This window comes from Oryzias melastigma, linkage group LG5, assembly GCF_002922805.2.
Source record: "Oryzias melastigma strain HK-1 linkage group LG5, ASM292280v2, whole genome shotgun sequence".
Classification (NCBI taxonomy): Eukaryota; Metazoa; Chordata; class Actinopteri; order Beloniformes; family Adrianichthyidae; genus Oryzias; species Oryzias melastigma.
Genome location: NC_050516.1, coordinates 12,357,406 through 12,385,299, shown reverse-complemented (window position 1 = coordinate 12,385,299; position 27,894 = coordinate 12,357,406). Strand labels below are relative to the sequence as shown.

General features: G+C 39.9%; 1 protein-coding gene across 3 annotated transcripts; it reads left to right on the top strand.

The window, feature by feature from the left end:
• On the top strand, nt 1–25,227 carry LOC112145190 (arf-GAP with GTPase, ANK repeat and PH domain-containing protein 1). 3 transcript variants are annotated; one of them, XM_024270295.2, is made up of 21 exons: nt 4–1,393; nt 1,822–2,824; nt 3,020–3,049; nt 9,644–9,702; nt 9,780–9,867; nt 9,995–10,080; nt 10,158–10,299; nt 10,388–10,522; nt 10,619–10,740; nt 11,507–11,665; nt 12,279–12,362; nt 12,631–12,735; nt 12,829–12,976; nt 14,449–14,577; nt 14,663–14,827; nt 15,006–15,065; nt 15,276–15,427; nt 17,273–17,363; nt 17,927–18,149; nt 18,276–18,573; nt 20,657–25,227. In XM_024270295.2, the coding sequence occupies exons 2-21, from the start codon at nt 1,897–1,899 to the stop codon at nt 20,936–20,938; spliced, it is 3,486 nt and encodes a 1,161-aa protein (XP_024126063.1). In that variant the 5' UTR covers nt 4–1,393; nt 1,822–1,896; the 3' UTR covers nt 20,939–25,227. The 3 variants fall into 3 exon arrangements, with proteins under 3 accessions (XP_024126060.1, XP_024126063.1, XP_024126062.1); XM_024270292.2 differs by having other exon boundaries at nt 1–1,393; nt 1,822–3,049; XM_024270294.2 differs by having other exon boundaries at nt 7–1,393; nt 1,822–3,049; nt 14,690–14,827.
• The last annotated feature ends 2,667 nt before the right edge of the window (nt 25,228–27,894 follow it).

Below are 27,894 nucleotides of genomic sequence, written 5' to 3'. Positions count from 1 at the left end.
CATTCTAAACAAAAACCAAGATGTAAGGAAGAAAAAAACATAGGGGCTAAATTGCTGAAATGTATGTTTAGAAACAGTAACTTTTTTTATCTTCAATATATCTTTTTTGTGTGTATGTAACGATTTGAACGTATGTGAATATGTTTTTTTCATTTTTCCTTTAAATTTACTTCTCTTACGATGTAAAAGGGGAAACAAACACGTTTTCTTCATTCTGTTCACTTTCATTTTCCTTGTAAAACACTTTGTGCAGGATTCTTTGTTTTTGTTGTTGTGGAGATGAAAAGAAATTAGGACTTTCCCTGATCTCTTTAGAGACTTGACGTGTTTTTCCTGTCATTCTGTTTTATTTATGAATGAAAAAGTCACGTTTTACTAACCATTCATCCTAAAACTGTCAAATGCAGTTGAAAACCTTAAAAACTATTCCTCCAGACCACCTTAAAACCAAAAGATGTCCAGAATAATTCAGATGTTGAGGCATCTTGAGATTTGCTTTTTTGTTGTTTTTACACATTTTGTGTTGCACCGCCTCCTTATTTGCCATAAAATGCCATATAAACACAGACTTCCCCTCAAAATTCTTGTTTTGTGTTTTTCTTACAGATGCATCAGTCCTCTGCCTCCTCACTCTCTGTCTGAAGGCAGGGAGAGGAGGCAGGAGCTGTACCCTGATTCCTCCTCAGAGCTGGAACTGAAGCAGATGCTGTGGCGGGGAGAGCTCCTGCCTCTTTTGTTGTGTCGGCGCAGATAAAAATCGGATGAACACGGGTAAGGACCACCACTGACGCCTCCTCACAGCGAGCTGCACGCTCCAAGCCTGCATCCTGGATGTGCGACAGGCTCTCGGCAGGATAACGGGGAGCTGCAAGGATCGGTGGCGGGGAGAAGAAGAAGAAGAGGAGGAGGAGGAGGAGAAAAAAGAGGAGGGGCCGGCTTTGGTGCTGGAGCTGGTGGGCTTTCTCTGCCTTACAGACACATTTTATTGACTTGCTAATTGGATGAGGCTCTCGGAGGAGAGGATGCAGTGACCGACAGGAGCTGCTCTTCAGAGGATGGATTCAGGCACAGAACAGCGTTGCGTAAATCCGGCTATTTAATCAGCTTTTTTCTAGACATGACAACAGATGTTTTTGAGCATCTCTCTGTGACCCTCAGAGCGTGGATATAATTTTATGCATGACACCGTCGAACGGACGCTCCTGTTTCCAGACGCTTCGTGACAAGTGAATGATTTCCATTTTTTCTGCTCCTCTTATCCTTTTTTATTTTTTAAAGCTAATCAACTGGAGCTATTTTTCTCGATTGGTATGAATTTGATGGTGAGACCAATGCTTCATCAGTCAAAATATCCAAGAGCCCTGAATGGATGTGCTTCAGGGGGAAAATGAAGGTATGAAATGAAGAGGGGGGGAAAAAAACCTTGACACTCACAGTAGTAAGGTGCCATTATTTAACCTGCATTACATTAATCCTATTCATGAAATGGATCAGCCGAAGGTGCAGGCTGTTGCATAATTCCACGCTGAAATCTGAGGCTCAGACATCTACTCCCCAAATGTGTTAGAAGATCGGGATGCAGCAGATTTGAGCTGAATTAGGACAGAGAGATGATCATGAATGAAACGGTGCTAGACACCAGTAGTGGTGCTGTGCACTTGCAAGAATTAATGGAGGCATTTTGAAAACAGTCTAGACTTGTTTAACCACTGGGTCCTAAACCCGGATTGTGTAAATCTGCTGCCTATCTTCACTTTTAAAGCACATAACACGATGATCATCAACCGTTCTGAGTGTCTGATCTGAGGTTTTGTGTTTCAGTCTTGCCATGACTGAGGTGTGCAGCTCTGGTGAAGTCAGAGAGCAGATGTCACCGTGCTGAGATCTGCTGTCCCAATGAGCAAAGCAGGTAACCCACAGAGACGCACCACCTACCTCATCTCCCTCACTCTGGTGAAGGTTGAGGCTGTGCCAGAGGATGTTGCAGAGAACCAGACGGAGGCGCTTCCAGAGGGGGAAGGGAGCCCTAAGAAGAAGAAGGAGGAGGAGGAGGATGCAGAAAGGGCCGGAGTGAACGCTACCCCAGAAAAAAATGAATCATGTGTGGAAGAGAGGGATAAAACACCTGTGAAAGAGGAAGTGGAACAGGTGCATTCCAAGTATGGCAGTCCTGCTGAGAGCAGGCCGAAGCCTGAGAGATGGGAGATACAGGCGCCCCAGAAAGACATGCCGTCTGCTGGCAAAAGCAAGGACACTTCTTTTATACACCAGCCTGTCAGGCAGATGATCAAAGTGTATGGGGGCCCAACGTCTGAGGGGACGGTGCGCAGAGAGGGGCCCCGCTCGGAAACCTTGCGCCCCAAAACAGAGCTTTACCGGGAGCCTCCAAAGCTCTTCCTGAAGGGTGAAAATGGAGCAGATTTGAACAGCCGCTCGCGCTCCAGCCTCTCCTTCTCCGTCCCGCCACAGATCAACCAGCGGACTGAAGTTGCTGTGAGGCTACAAGCAGGAGGTAACTCCACATGCTGGAGGGAGCTGAGAGAAACCAACACAAGTGTGTACCACACTGCTAAGACTTTGGACCGGAGGGACAACCGTGCAGGAGACCAGCCCCCCCTGACAGCAGCTGCGGCCCTGGGGCCTTACAGGGCCTCCTGGGCGGACAGTGATGGCAGAGCCACCCTCATTCGGCCCGGGGTGCCCATGAGTGGAGGATTCTCAGGCGTTGTGACCCGGGACAGCTCCCAGGGAGAGCGATATAAGGCAGTTTCTGTCTCCTTACCCGCTGCTCCTACCCCCGATGTCTCCAAGCTTCAGAGAAAAGGTACAAGTTGTACCCTTGACAACAGCGATCTGCACTCTTTCTCAGAGGACCTTAAAAAAGGAAAGGATGCTCAGGGAGGCACGATGCAGCGAGCCCCCCCACGTGATCGCAAAATGCTGAAATTTATTAGTGGCATTTTTACCAAAAGTGCAGCTGTGCCAGCCAGTGCTAACACTGTGCCTCCTCTGTATCCAGCTGTGGAGAGGGGCTCCAGTGAGGAGGAAGGTAAGACCACCCCTGCACATGAGCAACACCTCCATGTTGATGCTTCGCATAATTCTGACAGTGATGCACTTTTTAGTTGAAGCACACACCTGCAGTCACCGGAGTACCTCTTTAGAGGTTAATTAAGAGTAAAACTTATAGTTACTTATAGTTACAGATAACGAAGCTTTAGATGTAATATCAAAATGCTGTTGTGTTGATTAAAAAAACTCAGTCGCCAAGTGCTAGAGTGTCCTGTAATTGGAATGTGCTCAGTTCAAATCCACAGTCGAGTCCATTGACTGTATATTAGAACTGGACTGAGTGACCCCTCCCCCTCATGTTCCAAACAGGAAGTACCCACTGGCTCCAAAAAGCCAAAATCCCATAGACTTCTACTGCGAAATAAACAGCTATTTTTTGTCAGAATAAACATTCTTGATTTGATACCTTTTTTAACACGGTTTTGATAATCCAAAATTATTTTTTATAATAGTTTTTCTTTATCACAAGTTATGTAAGTCATAAACTAACCAATCAGATGCCTCAGTAAAAGTATGTGGTGGTCCTCCACCGAACACTCCCATGTTCGGTGGAAGGGGTTTTAACTTTAACAAGCTTACTTCTGATGGCGACAGAAATGTTGACTCAGATCGACTTGGACCAACCACTGTTGTCTGGCTTCAACATGGCGACGTTCATATCATTTAAAAACACAGATTAAATTGGCTTCATTTAGGTGGAACTGGGAGAAGGGTACTTTCTATCACTATGACATCAGTCCAGTTCTATTATACAGTCAACGTCATACCAAATACTCTAAAAATGGGACTCAAAACCCTTGTTTCCACTGAGGGGTCTGCTACGGTCCTGTAAGGTACAGTACGGTCTATTCTGGTTAGCGTTTCTACTCAGTTAAGTCTCGCTTCCACTGAGCAGTAAGGTGCAGACTGCTAGTGTGTCATTGTGTCACTGTAGTGCGACAACTAGAAAAGCAACAGGAGCTCGTCTTTTTCTTGCTTTACTTTTTATACATTGTGGTTAACAGGAATTTATTTGAAAGAAAATTGCAAGATGAATACTGCTGTAAAATGCTTACAAATGTTAGCTTAAATTAGCACTTTTTTGCTGTTTTCTAATGTCGTCATCACTTTCTGCCAATCAACGGGTGGCTACAGCCCCTCTGCCCCAAATGTTCTGTTCCACTTTTCAATGGAATTGATGAAGACCCCCACGAGGTACGGTTAGACAATAGTTAAAGGGTGCTCCAAATACTGGACCGGACCAGACTGTGGAAACAAGCCTAAATCCTCCCTGCTTGACACTCAGCATTTACGGGTTGGATTAGGGGTGTTAACCACCAAATGGTTCTCGGGCTCAACTCAAAGGAAGGGTCAAATGCAGAGAACAAATATTCCGAGCCTAAGTGTGTGACAACTAATGAATTTACCTTTAAGTAGATAAAATGTCTGCTGAGATCTGAGTGCGTGAAAGCTTGTGCTGGAGTCAGATAAAAGTTGGGTGGACAGCGGTTTTCATTTTCATTACCTGTCAGAGTGATGGGAGAGTCTGAAACATTGTGTTAGTGCTTCATAATAACCTTAACTAACTGCGTTAGGCAAGGATGCGCTCACGCTCTGATTTAATGAAATAGCTCCTCAGGGATGAAACCCAGAAAGAAAAACCTACAGTGTGAAACCATGTGGAACTACACAAGAGAAGTGCACTTTGGATATGGCTGTTAAATTTATTTATTTTTGGTATTCTTATGTCTGTTATAGAGATTTAGTCTGAGAAATGTAATTTCATTGACATTTGTTGTTAAAGTCCCACTCTGATCCTCCTATTTTAAAAGCGTTCCCAGTAGTCTTTTAATTATGCTAATATCGTTTTTAGCTTAAAACCAAAAACTTGTGTCGTGATGGAAATAGTTACTACAAAGTGGTAGGACTTCATTAGATATTCGCCTCTAAGTTGTGGGCGGGACCGTTGACGCATATCAACCCCGCCCCCTCTTCCCCTCACTGTTTTGAAAGCATCTGTTCCTGATGCACAACAGTTTGAATAAAGAAACACTCAGAAATGTAATTCTAAGCTTAATTTTCTAGATATGTGTCCTCCATCATCAGAAAAAAGCCAAAACCATGAGAGTGGGTCTTTACCAGTTACATCCTAAATTCATAATGTTTTTCCGACATGATCTTTGACAGTAAGCATGAGGTTGCAGTGAGCTCTGAATAATTTGTCAAGAGTAAGTGGGACATGAATAATTAAGGTTGGGGATACACAGAGCTGTGTTCATGGCAGGGCGAGAGGAGTGGGAACCTTCTACTTCCTGCTTCGTGCATGTAGTTAATCAGCCCTCAAATGGAATCCATTCATTTGTCAGAGCTGCATTGTCTTCAAGTGGCATAGTTAAGGTTGTGCCACGCTGTGAAAGTAATCATAGATGGTAATGAGAGCAGTGAAAAATCGGATAGATATACAAACAATCGCCGTGAATTTATAAAAACAGTGGGTGACATTTTGAAATGTGACAGAGCGTCATGTGTGCACAGGTGGACATCGTGTCTCCATGGCTCTCACACAAATCGCTGTATCCAAGAGAGACCGTTTATTGTATAGAGAGAGAGAGACCCAGGCTGGAGGCTTCTGGAAAGTGGAGTTGCCATGGCAACAGCAAGCCATGAGAGATGCTGCTTGGTCTTGTGATGTGATGCTCTTCATGGAGGGAGTCTGGGTGTGGGGATTGCCCAGCGATGAGCAGAGGGAGAGAAGCGGGCGTTTAAAGTTAGAAACCCGTGTCTCCGGAGGGCTCCGTCTCGGCTCTTTTTATATTTGTGTCTCGGCAGATTCCCGTCTGCGGCGCTGCTTCACACATCTGCAACCTCTTTTTACTGTGTCACCTGATTTCTGTATGTTTTTCTTCGCTTTATTCCAAAACCAGATGTCTGTAGCTCCCTTTGCTGTGAATTAAGAGCAGTCAAATGTAAATACTGTCAGGGTGTTCTTAATGGCTTTGTGTCAGTTTATGAATTTTGGTAAATATTTAGAGATTGGGTTTTATTTTGTGATGCCTTTGCTGGAAACAGAGCTAGGAAACACCAGCAGTAAAACCAGCATCTCTGCCATAATATGTGATTTCACAGGAATTCCGTTTGTGCATTTAGTCTTTCAAAATAAGTCAAACTTTTCGGCCATTCTCAATACCAGAAAAACAGAATATGTCATTTAAAAGCCTTGAAATTATTTGGTAAAGATTACTCTTCAAAAATATCTTCAGTAGGGGTTTGTATTGGCATGAGTCTGGCGATATGATACATATACCGATACATGTCTCACGATACAATACAAATCGCGATATATCCCAACACCAGGGGTCTGCAACCTGCAGCTCCAGAGCCACGTGTAGCTCTTTCACCCCTCCGGCTCTCTGGTCAAAGAAAAATGCAAAGGTTTTAGTTTAAAAGGTAGCTGTAAATTAAAGTAAAATGACTTATCATTGTGCAAACCTCCAAACCACAGTAGCCACAGCGATTTGATAATCGAGAACTAAACATTTTGACAATCTCCAGTGTTTTAAGTGTACCTCATGTCTAAAAAAATACCCTGAGGGTCACTTTATTAGCTCTTTTTTCACTTTAGTTTGTTAGATTTGTGAATTCCCGACTAAGAAGCACCACAAATGTTCAAAAGTAAAATGTTTTTCTTTTCACTACTTATATCATACTATCTAATTTTTAGTTTTAGAAGTTAGCTTTAAGATTAGCTCCATTGAGATAATCCTGTGACACTGGAAGTCTTTTATTTTGAAAGGAAGTCATATGAAACTCAATTAAAAGTTATAAACTGTTTCATTTTTGGAAAAAAGACATTTCTCTTAAAGTTAGTTTTGTTTATGCAAAAAAGCTTATTTGTCTTTATCATAAAAATAATAACACAAATGGAAAGTACAGTAGCGTCTTGTCTTTCTAAAGGTGGCTCCTACTGGGTTGTGGTCAGTGAAAAATCGACCCAAATGGCTCTTTAGGTGTTAAAGGTGGCCCAAGCCTGTATCCGAACAATTTTTCACTTTTTGTTAGAAAAAACTCCACCTGAATATTTCTTTCATTGTAATAAAATGGTAAAATTCAAAAGAAAAAGCCAATTCTTTCCATAAACATTAAAATGTGATGAAGCAGCATGACAGGATGAAGGAGAGCATTTGAATGTCGCTCAGATGCTTTATTTTCATGACACTGCACTGCAGTCAGTAGCTCTATTTTCTCACACGAGGAAGTAAAATCGTATTTGACAATTTATTGCCACGATGACATCACTCTGATTCATCAGGTCACTGAACTGGAATCTATACCTGTGAAGTTTGACAGAAGTTTATCAGAAGCTTGTTCTTTCAGACTCTTGTTGTTTTGGTTGTGGTGTAGAAAATTTGTAGATGAAAAGATAAAGGTCAGTTGTTGTTCACTTTTTGGCATATGTCGTTACGGGTCATTATAGATTTGCATAGGTGTTTTTTTGGCAGAGTTTTACCCTGGAGGCCCTTCTTGACACAATCTTGTACTGTATGTTATCTGGGCTGGGGAGACCCACACCTGTGGCTACACCGCAACCAGAGGCAACATCCAGAACATCTCAGCTTCATAAAGATCCGAAATAAACCAACATGTGGAGCTTTGACTGAGTTTGGCGCTGAAGTGTTGTATTATGGAAATCATGGCAAGTTTGTGGCGGAGTTTCACTTCTAAATTGATTAAATTACAAGCTCACAATTCAACCGAATTTCAATTAAATATCAATTTATTTGTCAGATTTACCATTCTAAAGTAAATTGAGTTTGTTTCTGTAAATGTTTTACCATTTAATAATGTAATCTGAGTAAAGATAAATTTTTTGTTGATTCGGTTTCAAATTAGTACCATAAAAATTAAAAAGGATTTTTTTTCAACTGAAGAGAAAATCATTTAATTAATTTGAAATAACGAATTTTTTAAACCCATCTTGGTGCATTATTGTAACGTATTGAAATATGTATTTTGTGAGAAACTACTCTATCATTTGTGTCAATACGTGCATTTTGGTAAATATTTTGTGACATAATGTGATCTGTGTGCTGGAAACAGTGCCGAGAAACCCCAGCACATCCGGTATCTCTTCAATCAAAATGTGATCGCACAGGAACTCAGTTTTTGAATTCAGGATTTCAAAATAAAACCCCTAATCTGTCATTTTCAAGTACAAAAGAAAGATAATTTATTTAAATACAAATAAAATCTTACTTACCAGCCACGAGTAAAAACACCACTACTTACAAGTCACAAAATGGGGCAAAGCTTTGATAATTAACATGATGTCTTTTATCATAATGTGTCTCCCTATATTTTGCAAAAGCAACATTTTACACTTTTAATAGCATCTTCTGAGAAATCATCTTAACTGAATCTATTTTACCTTAAATCTTTTACCTTGCAAAGGCAAAGTTTCCTATTATTAAACAATGGAGTGATTAAAATAAACATTTGTACAATTAAAAACACTACATTTTTAAAGGGTTCAAGCATAAACTCTTTTCTTCACTCATTGATACCTGCCCAGGACAGCCATAAACCCACCTGTGGCCGATAAAAGGCTCCAGCTGGGTTAAGATTCTTGCTCAAAGGCACCACAAGAGGGGAGCAAACACTGCTGGGCATCTGTCCCATCCAGGTGCAATCCTACCCGTTTGGGACTGTGTGTGGTTTCATTTGTTTGTTTTTTTTTTTTTTTCAATAAGAAGTGAAGCAGAAATAATTTTCTCCATCCTGAATTGTTGCTTTATTTACTTTTTATGCTTAGTCACTGTTCAGTAACAATGACAAGACATAAATTATCACTTGGTAAGTTAAATTTAAATTCAGATTTATTTCAGTTTTACATCATAAATGCAAAACAAGTTAGACTTAGCAATAATTTAAGTTTTTGGGGACAATTTTGAAAATAGGATTTTATCTTTAGTTAGATTTTCTAAAGCTGGGGTGTCAAACATACGGCCAGATGGTTTAATCCGACTTGGTCATGAAGAGAGAAAAGTACAAGAATGTTAAAAAATTTTTTTAGCCCAGTCCTGTGGCAAGTTATGGTTATTTAAAGAAATTGGCGCAATACGCAATTCTGCCACTAGGGGAAGCAAAGGAAAAGAAATACCGACATAACAAGAGATCAAGAAACAAAAGTCATATCTTTGCAAATGCGTGCCACATCTGGGGAAGATGCAGTTGAGTTCTCTGCCAGCTTCACCGCTGTTGCTATAAAAATTATCAGGTGTGACATCACAATTACCAAAATGTCATTGTTAAAAAAATATTAATAAAAAATGTTCCAGTTGAAAACAAAAGCAAAGCTACAAATAACAAGTTGGCCAAAGGTTATTTTGCTATTATGATACTGGTCCGCCCCACTTGAGATCAGATGGGTTGAATGTGGTCCCTGAACCAAAATGAGTTTGACACCCCTGTTCTAAAGGAAAACAAAAGATTGATGTTGTGAATTGATGTAATTCTCCTTTGATCCCCAACCTGCTTGAAGCCTCAGCCCCACGTTGTGCATTGCTGTCTTAATGTTAATACTTCTTGTCTTTAGCTGTGTGCACGAGCAGTCAGGAATGGACCATGACTCAGCCGGTGCTGGAGCTTCACCTGGTGAGGACATACATCAGTTTTTCTATTTCTGCAGGCTTGCTTTGACCCCCTAAGTAAAGTTTTTGGTTCTTTTTTAGGGCGTTCTGGGTGGTCTTTGCAGCGGGAAGTCTGCTCTTGTCCACAGACACTTAACAGGAAGCTACGTGGCCCTGGAAAATGCAGAAGGTCGGTTGAGCATCTCCTGCTCGTCTGCATCTTCCTTGTTTGTTTTTCTGTGACTCGTCTGTGCAAATATTTAAGTTCTGAATGTTGTGTTCTGAGTCAAGCCGCTGTGTTTTCTTATATGCACTAGGACGCCAGTACATTAAAGACGTGCAGGTGGATGGACAGAGCCACCTGCTGATCATCAGAGAGGAGACAGAACTTCCAGGAGCTCAGGTAGGAAGGAAGCCGACCTTGATCATATGAAAGCTTTTCAAGTAATAAATAACATTTTTTTTCTTTTTTGTCTGAAGTTTGCAAGCTGGGTGGACGCAGTTATCTTGGTTTTCAGCTTAGAAAACGAAACCAGCTTCCAGGAAGTTTACAAATTTTACCAACAGCTGGCTCTGCATCGACCCATCTCTGAGATACCTTTCATAGTCGTTGGCACTCAGGGTGAGAATCCGACACGCACCGTATGCACTTTGGAGATGTAGCCACGCTTGGACTGGTGCGACAGTTGTGCGATTTGTGCCACCTCCAGATAAGATCAGCAGCACCAACCCCAGAGTGATAGACGACGCCAAGGCCAGGCAGCTCTGCTCAGATGTACGGCGGTGTACCTACTATGAAACCTGTGCGACCTACGGCCTCAATGTGAACAGAGTCTTCACTGATGGTGTGTGTGGTGTCAAAATGTCAGATAGTTTTGGAAAATACTCACAGATCTGGAAGTTTCAACTTTATTCGGATCCTCTTCTTTTTTGCTTCAAAGCTGCTCAGAAGATCATGGCGGCCAAAAAGCAAGCTGCACTATTGGCTTCCTGCAGATCTCTTCCCAATTCTCCCAGTCACTCTGGAGGCTCCACACCAGTGTCTGGCATCTTTCCAGGACAGGTAGACCTCAAACACAGCCTACATTGGGTCATTTTTTGTTGTTCCATCAAATTTTAGGACTGAGTTGTTAAAATTGATTAAACAATCTAAGCTTAATAGGTCAATAATCGATACATAAAAGTAGAGATTGGTCTAACGCATAAAGCTAAAGTCAGCTAGCTTGATGCTAATGTTTAGCGGAGTTTCCCATAGGACGGCTAATGCTAACGCTCGGTTGACCTAAACATACATTGCTGACTAAATTAACATCTTTCTCAACTCACAGGCATGAATTTTCCAAACTCTTGTAAGGAAATACATTTTAAAGTAACCATTTGGGGTCTAAAACACACTTTCTTCTTCTTCTGTAATAAGGTGTAATACTATGGCGCGATTGAGCGCCACCTAGTGGCCAAACTGAAACACCCTCCAGGAGAGGCAGAACAATCGTTGGAGATTCTCCGTTTGAGAATCCATGTAACGCTGTATGCTACTAACAATCTCATTAATATTTCACTAATATATTTTACAATATGTGAACTGTGCCAGATTCATATCAATATATTCAAAATATAAATAGATTGTTAATATATTTCTAAACAAAAGTGTCTAAATGTTTAAACTCTGAATTTAATTGAATCAAATTGAATTTGGTGGATCGAAAGAATTGAAAAAAAAAATCGTAATTGAGTCAATCCAGGCTCTGGTGAATCAAATCGAATCAATTCTGTAAATTATTGGCGATACCCAGCCCTATCAAATTGATCTTCTTCTCCTTCCTGTATAGGCCAGTAACGGCGGTCAGAGCAGCGATTACTCGTCCTCACTTCCCTCCACTCCTGTGATCAGCCACAAAGAGATCGGCAGAACATTGAAAGGAGAGAAATCCGACAGCGCCGGGCCTGGGTCGGTCCGCAGCGTCCGCAGGCGCACTCCCAGATTTGCGGTAGGTGATGAAATGAGGGGATAGAGAGATTAGCTTTTATTATTATAATAACTATAATTGTTTTTACTTATCAATTGTCGATAATGTCGAAAATGTACTGTAGCACTCTGAAGGAACAGCTTCAGCAATTAATTCTCTTTCCAGTTCCTTGGTTGTGCTGCTGTTGACACTTGATGAGTTAGTTTCAACATTTCAAGGATGTTATCTGCAGTAATTGTTTTTGTTCCCTTAAGACCTCCGAAAAATTCAATGAAGCATTATGTCTTTATATTGTTCACACTGTCCTCAGAATCACAATGTTTATGTTTTCCTTGCTTTTGAAACACAGAGTGGTCCAAAATCTGATCATCAATTTAAAATAAAGTCTCCGCGTGGTTCCTATGTAACATTAACAGTAAATGGATAGATAAATTGTAGAAAACCTCAGAAAACTGTTTTTGGCAGCAGAATGTTTGTGATGGATCATCTGCAATGATGTGATACTGTGTTTTTCTGCCAGAAGAAACATTACAGTTAAAAGAGTCTATACTTCATTAATAATAAGTAATAGTTCTAACTTATTGCTCCCTTCCTGGCATTGATGTGATAATTGGTCCCATTTCCTCTCCTCCAGGGCCGCAGAGGAAGTGATTCCAATAGAAGGAGTGCAGACTATAAGGGGGATTTTGGCATCGGTCGCTCCATTCCTATCAAACAGGTAGGGACTGATTTGCACTTGATAAAGAGTCAGATGTGAAGTATCTGATGACCCTCCGAGGAGGATATCGTGCTCGCGCTCACTGCGTAATGTGCAAAGGCAGTTTCATCACGAGGAGTGATGAAGTGCTGCCACCCCCCATGTGAGGCTGGTGAATCGATGGTGGGTGTTGTTGGCAAGCGGCGGTCATTATGCTACATAAATGTGCGAAATGAACGCAGGAGACGTTAGCAATGAATTCTCAGTCCAGTTTTCTTACCCCTGTCAGGGCGTCCTACTGAAGCGCAGTGGAAACTCGCTGAACAAGGAGTGGAAGAAGAAGTATGTCACACTGTCCAACGACGGCATTCTGACCTATCACTCCAGTGTGAATGTGAGTTGGCGTGTTAGCACGGTGCTGCGGAGCATGAGGCTGCTGAAAGCGTGACTAATGTTTGATGGCAGTCGTTGATGTCGGCCTTGACAGGAGTACATGCTGAACGCCCCGGGGAAAGAGATGGACTTGCTGCGAGTGACGGTGAAGGTGCCGGGAAAGCGACCTCCTCGCGCCGTGCCCACGTGTGGTCCCCCTGCTGGACTCAACGGGCGGGTTAAAGATGTGCTTGGACCCGAGGGTAAAGACTGACACGCAACAAGGCGGGATGTAGAGACTCCACATACTGCATCACTTATTTACGGTGGCCCTGTAGGACAAAACACATCAGCAAATCGCTCGATGAAAACAAATTTTAAGGATCACAATGACAATTGAAAAAGCTAAATAAATAATTAAAAAATAGCATAACATAAAAAAACATTTTGGAAAACAAACATAATTTCCAGAAAATAAAATGAAACGTTAGAAAAACAAAACGCAATTCAACTTTATATGTACAGCACTTTTCCTGCTACAAAGAATCATAGAGGGCTTTCCACAATGAAATAAATAATAGTAATGCAAAAAACAATAAATACATAAATAAAAACACATTAAAAACTCAGTACATATGCACATCCCATAAGTACAATCAAATTATATCTAATTAATTATTAGTAAAATATATTAAATCAAATTTTAGCATGTGGACATGTAAAACAATGTAAAAGATATAGTAAAAATTTGTTTTAAGTTAAAAAAAAAAATGGTTGAAGCCCTAAGATCCTCAGACAGGTGGTCCCACAGGCTTATGCTTAGTATAATAAGAATAAAAATCCAGAAAAGGTAGATACTTATGGGACATTGCTGATTGGATAATGACGTCTGTCCATCATTTCAACTGATAGTTATGTAAGGGATAATGCCCAACAATGAGTGAATTATCAGAAATTAATGCATGCCATGGAAGCCTGGAATGTCCCCCGCTTTGGGTTGGACGGTTGGTTCTGCAAATTTATGATAATACACACTACGAAGGGCGTTGTCCGTCTTATACTAGTCATTTACAAAAGTAATAAATCTTCTATCAATTTTTAGTACCTTTTTCTTTTTATTTTTTGCTTTAGATCGCTTTTTGGTTTAGATCTTGTGATCCAAGCAAGTTACTTTCTTGTATGATCTTAATGAATCCAGAACATTTACCAAGAGTGCATTGTTCTGTCTGAGATTCTGTTAGTTGTGTTGGTTTCTTGTGTTTTTTAAGGTGGGCCCCGTTTAGCTCAAACTAAAGCTCTAAATTGAGATAATTTTTTCCTTCTTCCATATATAGATGCCATGCTGAACAACATTGGAAGATCAAACCTGATCAGTGAAACGAATGCAGTTTAGATGAAAGCAATACATACAATAAATACAGTTGTCCAAAGAGATTTAGTGAAAAATGACATGTGCAAACCTGTAAACCTGAAGTTTCTAAAGTAAAACAGATTTAGCCATCAGAGGCTGCAGTCATTTCAGTGTTTGTAAAGAGCTAAATTGTCTGAAAATTATTTTTAAAAGCCCCTAAAATTCTCTTGTAAAGTTTGACTAAAGGTCTCCATCCTTGGTGCACCTTTATCTCTTTACAACTTCCTACAATATTTTTCAAACTTTATGTTAATGTTTGGTATGTTTACAGAAAATTTCCAAATGGAATATTTGGAAAAATCTAACGTTAATTGTTTTTGTTAGTCCCAGTAAGTCCAGGTAGCCTCCTGCAGGCGGGGGAGATGGAGGAGCTCGGTGGGACGATGTTCCTAAGGAGTAACATAGGAATGCAACAGTGTTCTTCCACGCTATCCAACAATGCTCCAGGCGTTGGTGAGTAACCTCAGGGCATTTTGCTTAGAACTCTAATAAAACAAATTAAAAATATGACTAACCATGCTTTTTATTGTCTTAATGGGGGGGTGGTGGGGATTCATGTCACTAGATTCTGCAGTTGAAGGAGTCTCCAGCTCGTCTTCCACCAAAGATGCAGGTTCTGCTTCCCCGCTGGCAGACAGGAAGAAGCATCGCAGAAAGAAGAGCATGAATCAGAAAGGAGATTCAGCCATGGGCCAAGCAGATGGTACAGTAAATGCTGCCCGTGTGTTTAGATAAACAGTCTGTTACAATGACGCCACATCTCATCACTTAAACTGAAGCCGAGAATTAATCACAAAAGTAATAATTGGATACAATCTTTAATATAAATTAATATATTGAATTCCTCTGCTTCTGTGTATCTTCTCTTTTTTTTCTTACAGCCAAACGCAAAATGTGGAAACTCAAAAGTTTCGGTAGCTTAAGGAATGTAAGCAAGACAGGTAATGTTCATGAACATGTCTGTTTGTCACTCAATGCAGATTCAAACTTCCTCCTAACATTTTCAGTTTGTTTAGTTCAGCACATTTGTATGTTTTGTGTTCATAAAAACATAAATTACATGTCGTAGTGTGTCAAATTATAAGGAATCCTCTGCTAAAGTTTCTGTGATTCATCTCCATCTGATGTGAAATTGCGCCTGTGTGTTTCAGAGGAGGACAACTTTGACTTCCTCGTCGTGTCGAGCACGGGGCAGACGTGGCACTTTGAAGCCCAGAGTGTGGAGGAGAGGGACTCCTGGGTCCAGGCCATCGAGAGCCAGATCCTGGCCAGCCTGCAGCTCTGCGAGAGCAGCAAGAACAAGGCCAGCAAAGACACTCTCTGCATTTCACACTTTGACTGCATGACATTTTCATCTCCAGTTACAGACAAAAATAGTTCCCAAGACGTCTGATAAAAATTAGACACACCAGCTGAAGGAGGACTTGAAATACTTAAAGATTTCATCTCATTTTCACAACTTGTGTGTAAAGAAATGCCCTAAAGGCAAGTCACACTGACTGAATTAAACTAAAGCAGAGAGCAGGTACTCCATGTGGGTGAAACCTACAAAACTGGATCAAAAATCAACAGACAAACACGAACACGGATGAGAAAAACGGTTGTTAAGAAGATTTCACAAGAACAAAATAAACGTACCTACACGTGGCATAAATATTGGTATAGCTCTGCTTGTGAAAGAAAATCTGAGCAATAATTGTCCACCTCAGGTCTTTTAGTCAGCAGGAAACTGCATGGACATGGTCTTAGAACTTTAAAATGCTTGTATTTGTTATTTTTCCTTAAATCCTGAAACAATTCTCTTTTCTTCCTTTGTCTTTAGTTTGGTACTCACCCTGTTACCAAAAAGCAGAGAAGCTATTTCCACCTTTTAAATTAAAAGGCGAGGCTCCCTATGGACAAATTATTTCCATCTTTTAAGGAGCTCCAGTCTTTTTCATAAGTCTTCTTTATTATTTTTTTCTTAAAAGGACAGCAAATAAAAGTCTGCTTTTTGTTTTCATTGGATGATTTTCAGTACATTTTTATTTAAGAGTAAATTTGTCAGATTCAAAGTGTTTTAATGACTATTGTACACATTAACTGTACTAACAAGGTACTAACAAATCATACGTCTGCATTTACAATACCTTCTGCCAGTACCAGTGCATATCACAGTGAAAAACAGCAATTGACTGAGACAATAGGCAGTTGGGAAAAAGACAAAAAAAAAATTAATTAATCTCTACTTCCTTTTATTTTACCTAAAGACCCATTCCAATCAATTAAAATTGTGTTTTGAACAATTTCTCTGATGATAGAGGACATATGTAAAGAAAATTAAGCTTAAAATTGTCTTCCTTTGTGTTTCTTGATTCAAATCTTAGTTTTTCTCATCCGAGCTAGAATCTGGCTCAGAACTGTACGGCCGGAAAGTTCCAATATTGCTCACCATTTTTGTTGCACCATTAATGTTAGGTTGCCGTTGTGAGGGGCTGTAAGCTAGCTGGAAAAAGTGTAAACAAAGGGATGAAGGGAAATAAGAGCAGGCTTACTCCACAACTCAGAGCTAAATCTCTAATGAATTATTGAGAAAAAAACTACAGATTTTTTTTATTTTGGCTAAACACAGCATAATCATAATCAAAAGACCACAAGGAATGGAGTGAAAAAGGATTGGAGTGGGACTTTGAACAAGCTAACTTGCATGGGGCAGTAGGGTCAAAAAAACACAACTGTCATTTCTGGTTAATTTTTCTTATTTAGAAATGGTTTGAATCACTCAAAATTCATTTATGGAACATTAAGCACAGAGCAAAAAAAAATGTATGTGTAATAACCCTGATGAAACTAGTTTAAAATGAAAACTAAATATATTTTTAACCGTAGTGTCAAACTTCAGGCATGAACGGCTGCTGGTTTTTCAGAAACCCTGTTTCATCTGCTGCTGATCACCTGGATCAGGTGTGTTTGGCCAATAAGGAGCTTCAATGGCATCTGTCAATCAAGGCCTGGATCTTGACAGCCCTGATTTAGAACCTAAAAACCCAAAGTCAAATGACAACAGTCTAAACAACCCAAATCAACACAGGTCTAAAGTTGTTTTTTCAATATCCGATACCTGTTGCTTTCCTCATTTGATTGTAATGGTTTTCTGTTTTTCTCTCAGGATGGAAGGGACAGCCAGAGCGAGGCCGTGGCGCTGCAGGCCATCCGGAACGCAAAGGGCAACAACTTCTGTGTCGACTGCGATGCTCCAAGTCAGTAACACAACCACTAGCTTCACCTTACAGTGCACCTAGATAGCAATGATGCTGGATGAGCTTTACATTTATCATAAAAACTGTTTGGTTTTAAGGTAAATGTTTCCTGGAGAATCTGCTGTTAAAAAAAAGCTAAATGTAAATGAAAGAGCATGTGCTCATTTCTTGCTAATCCTATTTTTTCAATATTGTTCTGCAATTTTAGTTCACGTTATAAACTGACCAATCAGATGTCACAGTAAAAGTAAGTGGTTGCTTTAAACATTAGTTTGACAGCCCGCTTTCTATTGGCTAGAATGGTTGCTATAAAAAATGACTGACCGATTTGGGCCAATCGGCGCTTACTGACGACATCTGGCTTCAACATGGCGGCATTCGTATTGGAAAAAAAATGGCGACTGAATTGATTTCAATTGCTAGGAGCCTGAGGTTTATCATTTTCTACCCGTCACATGATCCAGTTCACGTGTAGAACCAATGGGCCAAACTGATGCTTCACAGGATGCAAGTCGTTTGTTTTGCTGGAGTTTAACCTTCTCTGTGGATCTTCCTTCTCTAAGATCCGATGTGGGCCAGCCTGAACCTCGGGGCTCTCCTTTGCATCGAGTGCTCTGGGATTCACAGAAACCTGGGGACCCACGTGTCACGGGTTCGATCCCTGGCTCTGGATGATCTGCCGCGAGAGCTCACGCTGGTCCTGAGTGCCATTGGAAACCACATGGTCAACAGTACGTGGGAATCCCGCACGATGGGTCACCGCAAACCAGCACCTGATGCTACTCGGTAAAAGACTCCACCTCCCAACTAAAGGCTTCAATTCTATATTTATTTCCTTATTTTGCTATTTGTGCTTACAGCTTTTCTATCAAAGACATACCAATAAAACGCTGTTTTCCTGTGCTTCTTCAGAAAGGAGCGGGAGTCCTGGATTAGAGCCAAGTATGAGCAGAAGCTGTTTGTTGCGCCGCTGCCTCCGCCCACTCCCAGCGAAGGGCCAGACATCACTTTATCCGGCCGTCTTCTGTTGGCAGTGATGGAGCGCAACCTGCCCAAGCTGCTGCTCCTTTTGGCCCACTGCTCTAAGGAGGACATCAACGCCCCAGTGAGGCTCCTCTCCAGGTCGCTCTTCATGCTGCGGCTGCCCGGCTCCGCCCTCCACGCTGCCTGTCAGCAGGGGGATGTGGTGATGACACAGCTTCTTCTTTGGGTGTGTTTCCTCTTTAACTCACTTTATTTTTAACAGTTCTCATCACACTCCAACTTTATTTTTCTTGTATCGTAAAATTGTCCCCAGTGGTCCTTTAATCATGATTATGCCTTTTTAAGCCGAAATAATAAAGCCTGTGTCAACGTATTTTCTGCAGAGCTGAAGGAGTTTTTTTAGAAATTTGCCTCTTGAGTTGTGGGAGGGACTGTTGGCATGAAAGTTAGCCTCAGCTAATTTCCCATCAACCCTTTGCTTACACTCTCCTCCGCTAGCTTACAGCGCCTCACAAGCCCAAGCTAACAAAAAGCAATAGGTGTGTATGAGATCATGCAATCGGATGCAGATCGCCAGGATTGTGGTGCATGTTGGGTAGTTTTTGCTCTGACGTCACATGTCAATCATAAAAATATTGTGAGAAAAGCGTGGTTGCAAGGCACCTACCTAGGCGTGTGCAGCAGGAAATCTGGTGCTGCGCTAACTGCAAGCCGCTTCAAAACAATGCATTGTGGGAAACCGTGTCCTGACAGTTCTTGTAGTTCGACAGGATGCTCATTGGAAATGACTGGCAATAAATAAAGGGAATCTGGGTATTCTGAAACTCTTTCAGGAGAGTAGTTGTTGAAGCTTTCCTGCCTTGTTCTCCAACTGTGGTCAAAAGGCACAGGGGAGATCTTTCCAAAGGCTGCTCTCCCTCCGGGGTTCACCCCCCTGTTCAGACCCTCACAGCCTCCAGAGCGTGTGAAGCCGAAGAGGGTGTCTTAGTTCTTTTAGAGCGAAGGTCTTTTATCACTCCAAAGTGGCTCTCTGGCGAAAGAAAAATAAAACAATAAATTGTTCAAGGGTTGCTAACTTAGCATTGATTTAATTATTTTAGTTAAGTTGATTAGTTTATGGCTGAGGTGAATATAGACGATAAACTGTAATGGTTTTTATATCCTTACTGACTTCATTAGGCCTTGCTTCCTCTGCATTTCCTCCAGAATGATTGTTTATTTTGTGACTTTAAAGTACATTTTATCTTGTGCTGCATAGCAATAGTTAGTAGCTATTCAAAGGAGATTAGCTAAAATATATAGATTTGTGCTTTCTTCATGTACTTTTTCTACTGGATCATTTACTAATCCCGTTTCATGTTTACATGACTGCAGTAGTATATGAAAAAAGATGACAGCGCACCAAAGTAAACCAAAATTATGACAAGAGAAAATGTAATTTTTTTGTTTCGTGTTGTTTAGGAATGCATTTTGCTTTACTTGAATGTTCCTGTTTGGGACAGGAAGTCTTTTATTTTGAAAGAAAGTCATATGAGCTTCTGTCAAAAGTAAAAAACAATTTTACACTTTAAGAAAATTGCAGTTTATCTTGATATTTATGTAGCTATTCCCACACAAAAATAAGTATAATTCATGTTTATTATGAAAAATGACAATGTAATGATGCAAAGTAGTTTCAATTTTTTTCTAAAAGGTTGTAATAAAATAAAAAGGCTTTGTGGCTCCTAATAGGTTTTGATCAGCACCAAAATGGCTCTTTTACTGGCAAAGGTTGCAGACCCCTGTTTTAGAGGAACTCTCTTCATTACTTTTTCTCGCACTCCAAAAATGACAATGCGGTCTAACTTTTTCCTTTTCTTCATGGCCGGCGTGCACGACCTCTCCCGTGCACACGCTCACACACTCTTCCCCTGCCCCCTCGTGCACCACGATGAGCTAAGACGCACAGGCTGCAGCCAATCACTGATGTAAAAATAAACAAGATTTCAAATCATCTGTGGTTATATGCGTTATTGTTACCTTTGAAGTTAACTTTAATTTAAATTGTTTTTTTTTTCTATGGAACAGTGTACATTAAATTAACCTGGCTGCTGTTTTTAATTGTTGTCCGCAGTCAGATGTTAAAAATGAATATAAAAGATATAAAAATCGAACTAAGGAGGTGAGGCGAGATGTTTTCTTGAATCACATTCCATCAAATCACGATGTCTTTGCACAATTGTCTAAAAAACAGCCCTGAAGTAGTTCAACTCCAGTCCCCACTGTATTTTTAGTCATTCCTAATCCAGTTTGTCTTTGTTTTCCTCCAGTATGGCTGCGATGTGCGATATCGGGACGCTCAGGGGCAGACTGCGCTCGCGTTGGCCCAAAGCGCAGGCAGCCAGGAGTGTGTTGACATCCTCCTGCAGCACGGATGCCCGAACGAACCGGCCCCCTCCATCCCCCAGACAGCCGGCTTTGCATCACCGGGAACACCCAGCTTCCCAGTTGCCATGACACCCAGCTTGACTGCTGCCACGACTCTCAAGATGCCGCACAAGAGCGGCGCCGCCAACCTGAGTTATAGCACCTCCAAAAGAGCCGTGTCATAATCACAGCGGTGAATGTGAGCTTTTATGCTTTGCCGTCATAGTGTCTGTGCGTCCACAGCAGGACTCGGTGCTCGGGATGATGCACTTCTTAGGGTTGGGGGGAGGGGGGCAGATGGGGTTTTAGAGGTGAGCGTTTCAGGTATGCAAACCTGTAATTTCTCCAAAACAAAAAGGAAGAAATTCTTCTGCCTACTTGTGACGCTTTTACCAGGAATGTACTCCACTGTTTTTCTGCGTTCATTTCAAATTACGTTGCCAATATTCCACTTTTTCCTTCATTCTGATAAGAATGGAAATCTCCCTGCAGCCTCAAACTGCTTATATGAAGTATGAAAGTGAAGAGCTGCAATAAAAAAAAACAGCCAGGTGACGGTGGCTTTCATCAAACTCTTATCTGAACTCTCAGATAAAAATTTTGACATGAATGTGAGTTTACCAGAGCTGGTCATTCTGTGCATAAATTGTGTATTCTGTGTGTTGATGTGAAAAAGACGGTGAATGAAATGAGGAAGCTGTTTTAAAGAGTTAAAAAAAACTGCCTAAAGTGTATTGATAAAATAGTAAAATTCAGAAAAAAGTGCTTAATTTTCCAGGTTGTTAATGTATGATTTGTACAGTTACAGTCGGTTCTGTGTATAAAACTTAAGTGGTTGCTTATTGCTGTTCAGAGATTTACTGTACAGTTTCACTTTTTAATTTGATAAACACCTGATTACTGAGATTTCTATGTTACGTCAAGTGTTTCTGACTTAAATACTTTGCAGGATGTGCACATTAGAATGCTAACACACAGTCATGTGAAAAAGAAGCTTGTTTCTCTTTAGTCTTAATGGCTTAAACGTTAGGAGTTTATTAAAAGCTATGGCATTAGGAGAACTTAAAATATGAAGAGATCATTTTCCCGTCGGACCAAATTTTTTTAAATTATTATGGATTGGTTGACGTTTTTGCCTCATGGTTTTATCTCCTTGAGTTTGCAGAGATGTACATTTCTCTTATGGCTTCAGGGTAAGAATTTCAACCTAAACTTAACAAAACTTTAAGATTGCATAAAATAGGAAGTACCAAAGTGCATTTAATGCTGTGATCATAGTTCTCCCTGCGTGACCCAGTTTCAGACGGTTTGGTTGCAGTTCTTTTTAAGTCCTGTTGCTTAACAATTAGGCCCACATCATGATTCTTCCTCCAATGACACTAAACAGTGGCTTGTGTTCATATTTATTCACTTTGTACTGAAAACTTGTGTCAAATATCTCCACTGTGATATGGTGTGCTTTAAAGATGTGAAAAGGCAGCTTTGTAGATTGAAGTTCAGCTTAAATTGTTTTTTTTTTTCTGAAAGCCTTTTTAAATCCTCTACATTTGTTGTGCTTTCTACAGTCGCTGAGCCCCCCCCCCCATTGCAGCAAAGAAAAAAAAAGTGCAAACAAACAAAAAAACTGCTGCCAATAACACCAAACACAGCTACAAAAAAAATGCTGCAAATGAAAAAGCCCTAACAGAAATTGACTAGGTTAATTTGGACTTTAATTGCAATAACATTTTATCTGTCAGTTGGTTCCACTCAGATGTATTTTCAACTCTCAGTGCCTACTGGTACTTGTGGTTTTTGGGATTTTGTTTTTTTGGGGGGGGTAGACACTGTTCTGGAGTGAGACTATGCGGTGATACATGTTACTGTTTTTCTGCATATTTGAGCAAAGCTCCAGATCTCTATTTTTCTCTCATTAGTGGTCTTTCTGCAAACTGGGTTTCTCTGTGTTAACCAGAGCAACAATAAACCAGCATCTTCCAGTTTGCTGTCAAACCTGGCCAAACCAAATAATTCATTAAAAAGTACAAATAGTGACATTGGACACTGACATCTTCACTTACTTTCTTGTTCTTTTTCCTATTTGAATCTTGTTCTTTTTTTTCCTTCTCACAAGAGTCTGTGCACAAAAACAATCCTCAATAATCCACTTCCGTTGTGGCATTTTATTTGCAGCATTTTTTGTAATTTTCAGTATTTCATTTTATTTGCAGCATTTCTTTTTGTTTGCTGCGTGTCATTTTATTTGGAGCATCCTTTCATTTGCACTCGTTATTTACATTTTATTTGTAGAAATGTTTGGTATGTGCAGTGTTTTATTTTGTTCAGAGCCTTTTCTTCATTTGCAGCATTTCTTTTAATTGAAGTGGTTCGTTTGATTTGAAGCATTTCTTTTATTTTAAGCATTTCTTGTTATTTGAAGAATTTTTTGTTTTTTAATTCTGTTTGAAAATTTACAAAAATACCTGAAGTTTTTCATTTCCTTTATTAGCAGAATTTCTTTTAATTGAAGTGGTTCATTTGATTTGGAGCATTTGTTTTGTTTGCAATAGCATTTCTTTCAATTGCAGCATTTCTTGTTATTTCGAGGGTTTAAATTTATTTGGAGCATTTCTTTTAGTTACAGTGTTTCAATTTGCAGCCAGATTTATTTTTATTTGCAGCATTATTTTGTTATTTTGAGCGTTTCATTTTATTTGGAAAATATTTTTTGCTGCATTTCTTGTTATTTGCAGTATTTCTTTCATTTGCAGCATTTGTTTTATTTGCAGTATTTCATGTTATTTGGAGTTTAGTTTCATTTTCTTTTTTGTTTGTTTGTTTATTTGTTTGCACAGAAACTTTTTTGTGCTGTGTTGGCAGATCTCTGCAACTGTAATTTTCCTTCCAGTTTTACCAGCTTCAGATTCACATTTAAAGCTCTCCAAACTGTTGATTTTCTTTTCTCTGTGATTGGCTGATGCTCTCTCGGGAAGATTGGCAGCAGGAAACCTAATTCTTAATGCGGGGCTTTGAGTTTAGTTTACTAAATGCAAGATTTTGTTGAAATATTTCTGAAGCAAACAGTTAAAGAGGATGAGGCTTGTTTTTCATGTGACTGCCGCTCACTGTTGAGGTAATAACAGACATGTGAATGAACAAGTGAACTGACTGAATGTAGACAAAAAGAGATGATTTACCTATTTCAAATCTTAAAGTGTTTTTTCAGATATATTGTTCTTTCATCTGACATCCTTCCTTCTTTCCTTAGGAGAAATTAAAAGTTTGTTTTGACCTATGAAAACCTCTCCTCTGTTAAATCTGCTCCTGGATGATGTTTGTAAGTGAACGCAAACATAAGGAATGTTCTCTGTGTTTTCTTAAAAAAAAAAAAAAAAAGGCAAAATATCAACCTTCATGCAGTACTCAGTGTTGTTTGTGTTTACCTGTCTGTTTCTGTGACGTGAGCATCTATTCTTTTCCAAACTCCTTCAGTGAATCACAGAGGATTCATTGTCAAGACCTTTGACTTCCTGCAATGCTGTTTTTCTTTGAGGTTCAGTTTGTCTGTTCAGATTTTATTGACCTTTTTTGATCCCTCAATAAACTATAAGATTTCCACACAGGAGTTTTAGATTAAAGCTGAAGCACATTCAGCTCAGTCGCATTATTTTACCGACGTCCTCCAGCTTTTCAGACATCATCTGGATCAAACTGGTTCCTCAACAAACGCCGTTACCAGCTTCGACCTACTTCTTTGTAGGTCAACGTAATGGGCTTATTTATAAATTGAAGGAGAATCTCGGTGGAGGTTTCATTTTCTCGGAGTCACTGTTAATTTCTTTTGTCATTTTACAGAGATTTTCAGACTCTTTCAGTGTTTTCCATAAATAGATAGAAGCTCAAACATCTAAACATCTTGTCTGCTCCTACAAAGTTTGTTTTTGGAAAGAGTTTTATGCATTTTGACTGTATTTGCTCACACTACAAACCTGAATTTCTTTTGCTGTTACATCTCATGGAAAAATGTCACATTTTTTGTCTTTTTACATCACTATTTTAGGAAAAGGGACAATATTTAGAGGTTTTACCAAGCAATTATAGGAGTTTTACTGAGCTGAATGATAGAAAATGATAAAACATAAAGTGACATTTCATATTTTTTTAGCTGCTTTGCATTAATTAATTCATTAAATTATGGAATTTTAAAGAGTCAGCAGCTGCTGACTATTGATCAATGATTATAACCAGTTTTCTTTAGTTGGCATTTTTTCCACTTTAAAATATAATTCCAGCCAAATACCTTCTAAAAGTACAAAAGCGTTTTGTGTAGACCATCCTATACATGCAGCAGTCTTTATTGATTCTGGTTCTGCTGAAGATTTTTTTCCTAATCTGTCATTATTAAAGGAGAATTTTTGCTTCTCCAATCTGATCTGTTTGTCATTCATAAAGCCTGTTGTCATTACATTAAAATAATCTGGCATTGTTTGAATTATCTGGACTGAACTGGATCATTTTTGAATCTATAAAACTCTGTCAAATGAAGTCTGGGCATCTTTGCTTAGACTGCTGACCCCGTGACCCGGTCCCGGATGAGCGGAAGAAGATGGATGGAAAATCAAAATTATGGAACAGATCAGCAGCAACAAAACAGTAGCTGACTGAAATAGAAATGTAACAAAACAGGTTTTTGCCATATATGTTACAGAAGCTCAGTTAGGATTTTAAATTATTTATTTCATTTGTTGGCTTGTTATGCATTCAGAAATAAGAAAAAAAGGTGCTAATATATTTTTTTCAACTGAATATTTCCTTGGGGTGTCATCAAGAGTTGCTGAGCTTCACAAAAGTTAATTCAGCAAAATATTGAAAAGTTTCTGTGATTGAAGGTCGAAACATGAATCTCATCTGTTGTGGTGGAATGGTTCAGAGCTGAGCTGATGTTTATAGGGTCTCATCCTGCATCCAAGCTCAGGTAAACCGTCCCAAGCATCAAAAATGAAGTTTAAAGCAAAATTCAGCGTCTTCACTAAACTCCTATTGTTACCCCTGAGAAAGTGCTCAGGGGGTGTTTGCTTTAAAAAACATGAATATCCGTGATTGTGAGGAAAAAAATGTAAAAAACCTCGTTGATAAGTGTAGCTTCAGTGAGCACATAGCAGTGCCTTTTTAAAATGTTACACTTGAAAAATAAAATGTGGATTTATGTTTTCCCAATAATCCAGACAAATATTACCCTTTTTTGAGTGTGTGTTTACAAGACTATACAACATGGAGAAAGGAGCCAGATTTCAGCTCTGTTACACCACCCCAGTGCTTAATAGTGTGTTAACATCTCTTCCTATGATTGCGTGATGCAGTTTCAGACAAATCTGCTAAAACGGCACTAGAACTGCTTGCAAATGCTCTCTTTTTTTTTGCATTTTCCTCATCTGCTTCAGATGTCTCTGGGCTGTTAGACAAAAGTAAAATCCTCTCGGTAAACTTCAGAGCAATCTCAGGAATGTGTGCCAGGAGCTCTGGGACAGCAGGGGGAACTAAATAAGGACAAAAAAAATGAATGCTTCACCGCTGAATAACATTTTTTAAAGGGACAGTTTCCAAAATATTTAAAAATCTTTTAAACTCACATAAAAAGAAAAACATTATAATCGAGAATAAATGACAAAAGAATCAAACGTGCATTCAGGGTTTCCCTGAGCATCTCCTTCCCCCACCATGCCCATGGTCCACATCAAAGGGAGCTATTCTCTCACACAAAACCACAGATCCCCAACATTTCTGCCAGTGCCAATATTAAAGCAGAGCCTGTCAGAATAAAGGATAAGAGGGTATGACGCAGCTCTCAAATCAATACATTCACCCGCACTCGAGCACTGAAGCAGAATTTTTAGATGAGATCTGACTGCGTTGTGTCAGATTTCTGTGCTCTTCAGTTCATCTGTTGCTGGAGTTTGTTTTCCCAAGGATGCAGGTTCTTGTTTTTAGACCGTGCAGCTAAAACATAGAGAAGGAACGTGCCGAATTTGACAATAAAGGTCGCTGTAGCAGAATGAATAATTAAACATGTATTTATTTTATATTTTTTGTCTGTGTTTTCCTGTAAGTAGACCATCCAATTAGGAAACCTAACAGCTGGCTGGAAAAAAAACTCATGGAGGGCATAAACAGGAAGCGGTGAAACCAACCTAATGTGCAGACTAATGCTCAGAAATTACAACAAGTTAGGAATATTGCTTTTTAAATGAGTGCTCTTTTTATTTGGTCTAAATTTTAATAACATTTGTGCAAGTTCCCTTTGAAATCACTAAGAATGAATGAGAAAAAAACTCCACTACTTTCATTAGTTTGATATGTATTACCCCCAAAATGAAGACAATAATAAAAATCGTCCCAAATAACAAGAACAGAGCATGTCAATAGCGAGTATTTCCACTGTTTGCTGCAATGACAGCTTGACAGTGGCGTCTCATGCTCCTCACTGGACTCATAATGTTCTGAGGAAATGTGTTCCACTCTTCCACTAGTGTCACTTGGAGGTCTGATCATCCAGTCACTGGTTTAGCTGGTCCCAGATGTGTTCCAAAGGGTTCAGGTCAAATTAGCCACTCCTTCTTCCTTGAGATGAACAGTGACTATTGTGACACTTTGTGGTGGAGCATTATCACCCATGAACAGAAAGTTTGCTGGTGTTCTGGTTGAATTGGGGAATGTTGATGGGCTTTATTGGTTTTGCACTGACTGGTGACGCACGCCCAGATGATTCCACCTCCTCCTCCAAAGCAAACCTTGGGGATCATGTTGATCTTGGTGAGGTCTCCAGCAATGCTGGCGGCCATCATTTCTATGTAAGGTGACCGTACAGTCATCAGTGAAGAGGATAGTTGACTACTGCTGCATTGTCTGGGTCACATGGTCTTGTGTCCACTGCAAACGATTGTTGGTCTCAGTAGATTCACTTGCAACAATTGTCTGGCATTTAAGTCAAAGGGGTGGAGTCATCACGAATAGTTGGTACCTCTCACATCTGGTAGATGAGCCTGCAGCTGTGTGGGATTTGTAAAACCACGTTTGCTTACGCCTTTTTATTGTAGAAACCAAGTTTTCCTTTTGAAATGAGCCCATTAAAACGTACCGAACCAAAATATTTTTGGGCATTTGT

Bases quoted from the DNA above. Each gene is read 5' to 3' on its own strand.
- LOC112145190 (XM_024270292.2), top strand. From the start codon at position 1,897: ATGAGCAAAGCAGGTAACCCACAGAGACGCACCACCTACCTCATCTCC. The intron at 9,703-9,779 runs GTGAGGACATAC...GTTCTTTTTTAG, and splicing joins CGGTGCTGGAGCTTCACCTG to GGCGTTCTGGGTGGTCTTTG. The intron at 12,736-12,828 runs GTGAGTTGGCGT...CGGCCTTGACAG, and splicing joins CCTATCACTCCAGTGTGAAT to GAGTACATGCTGAACGCCCC.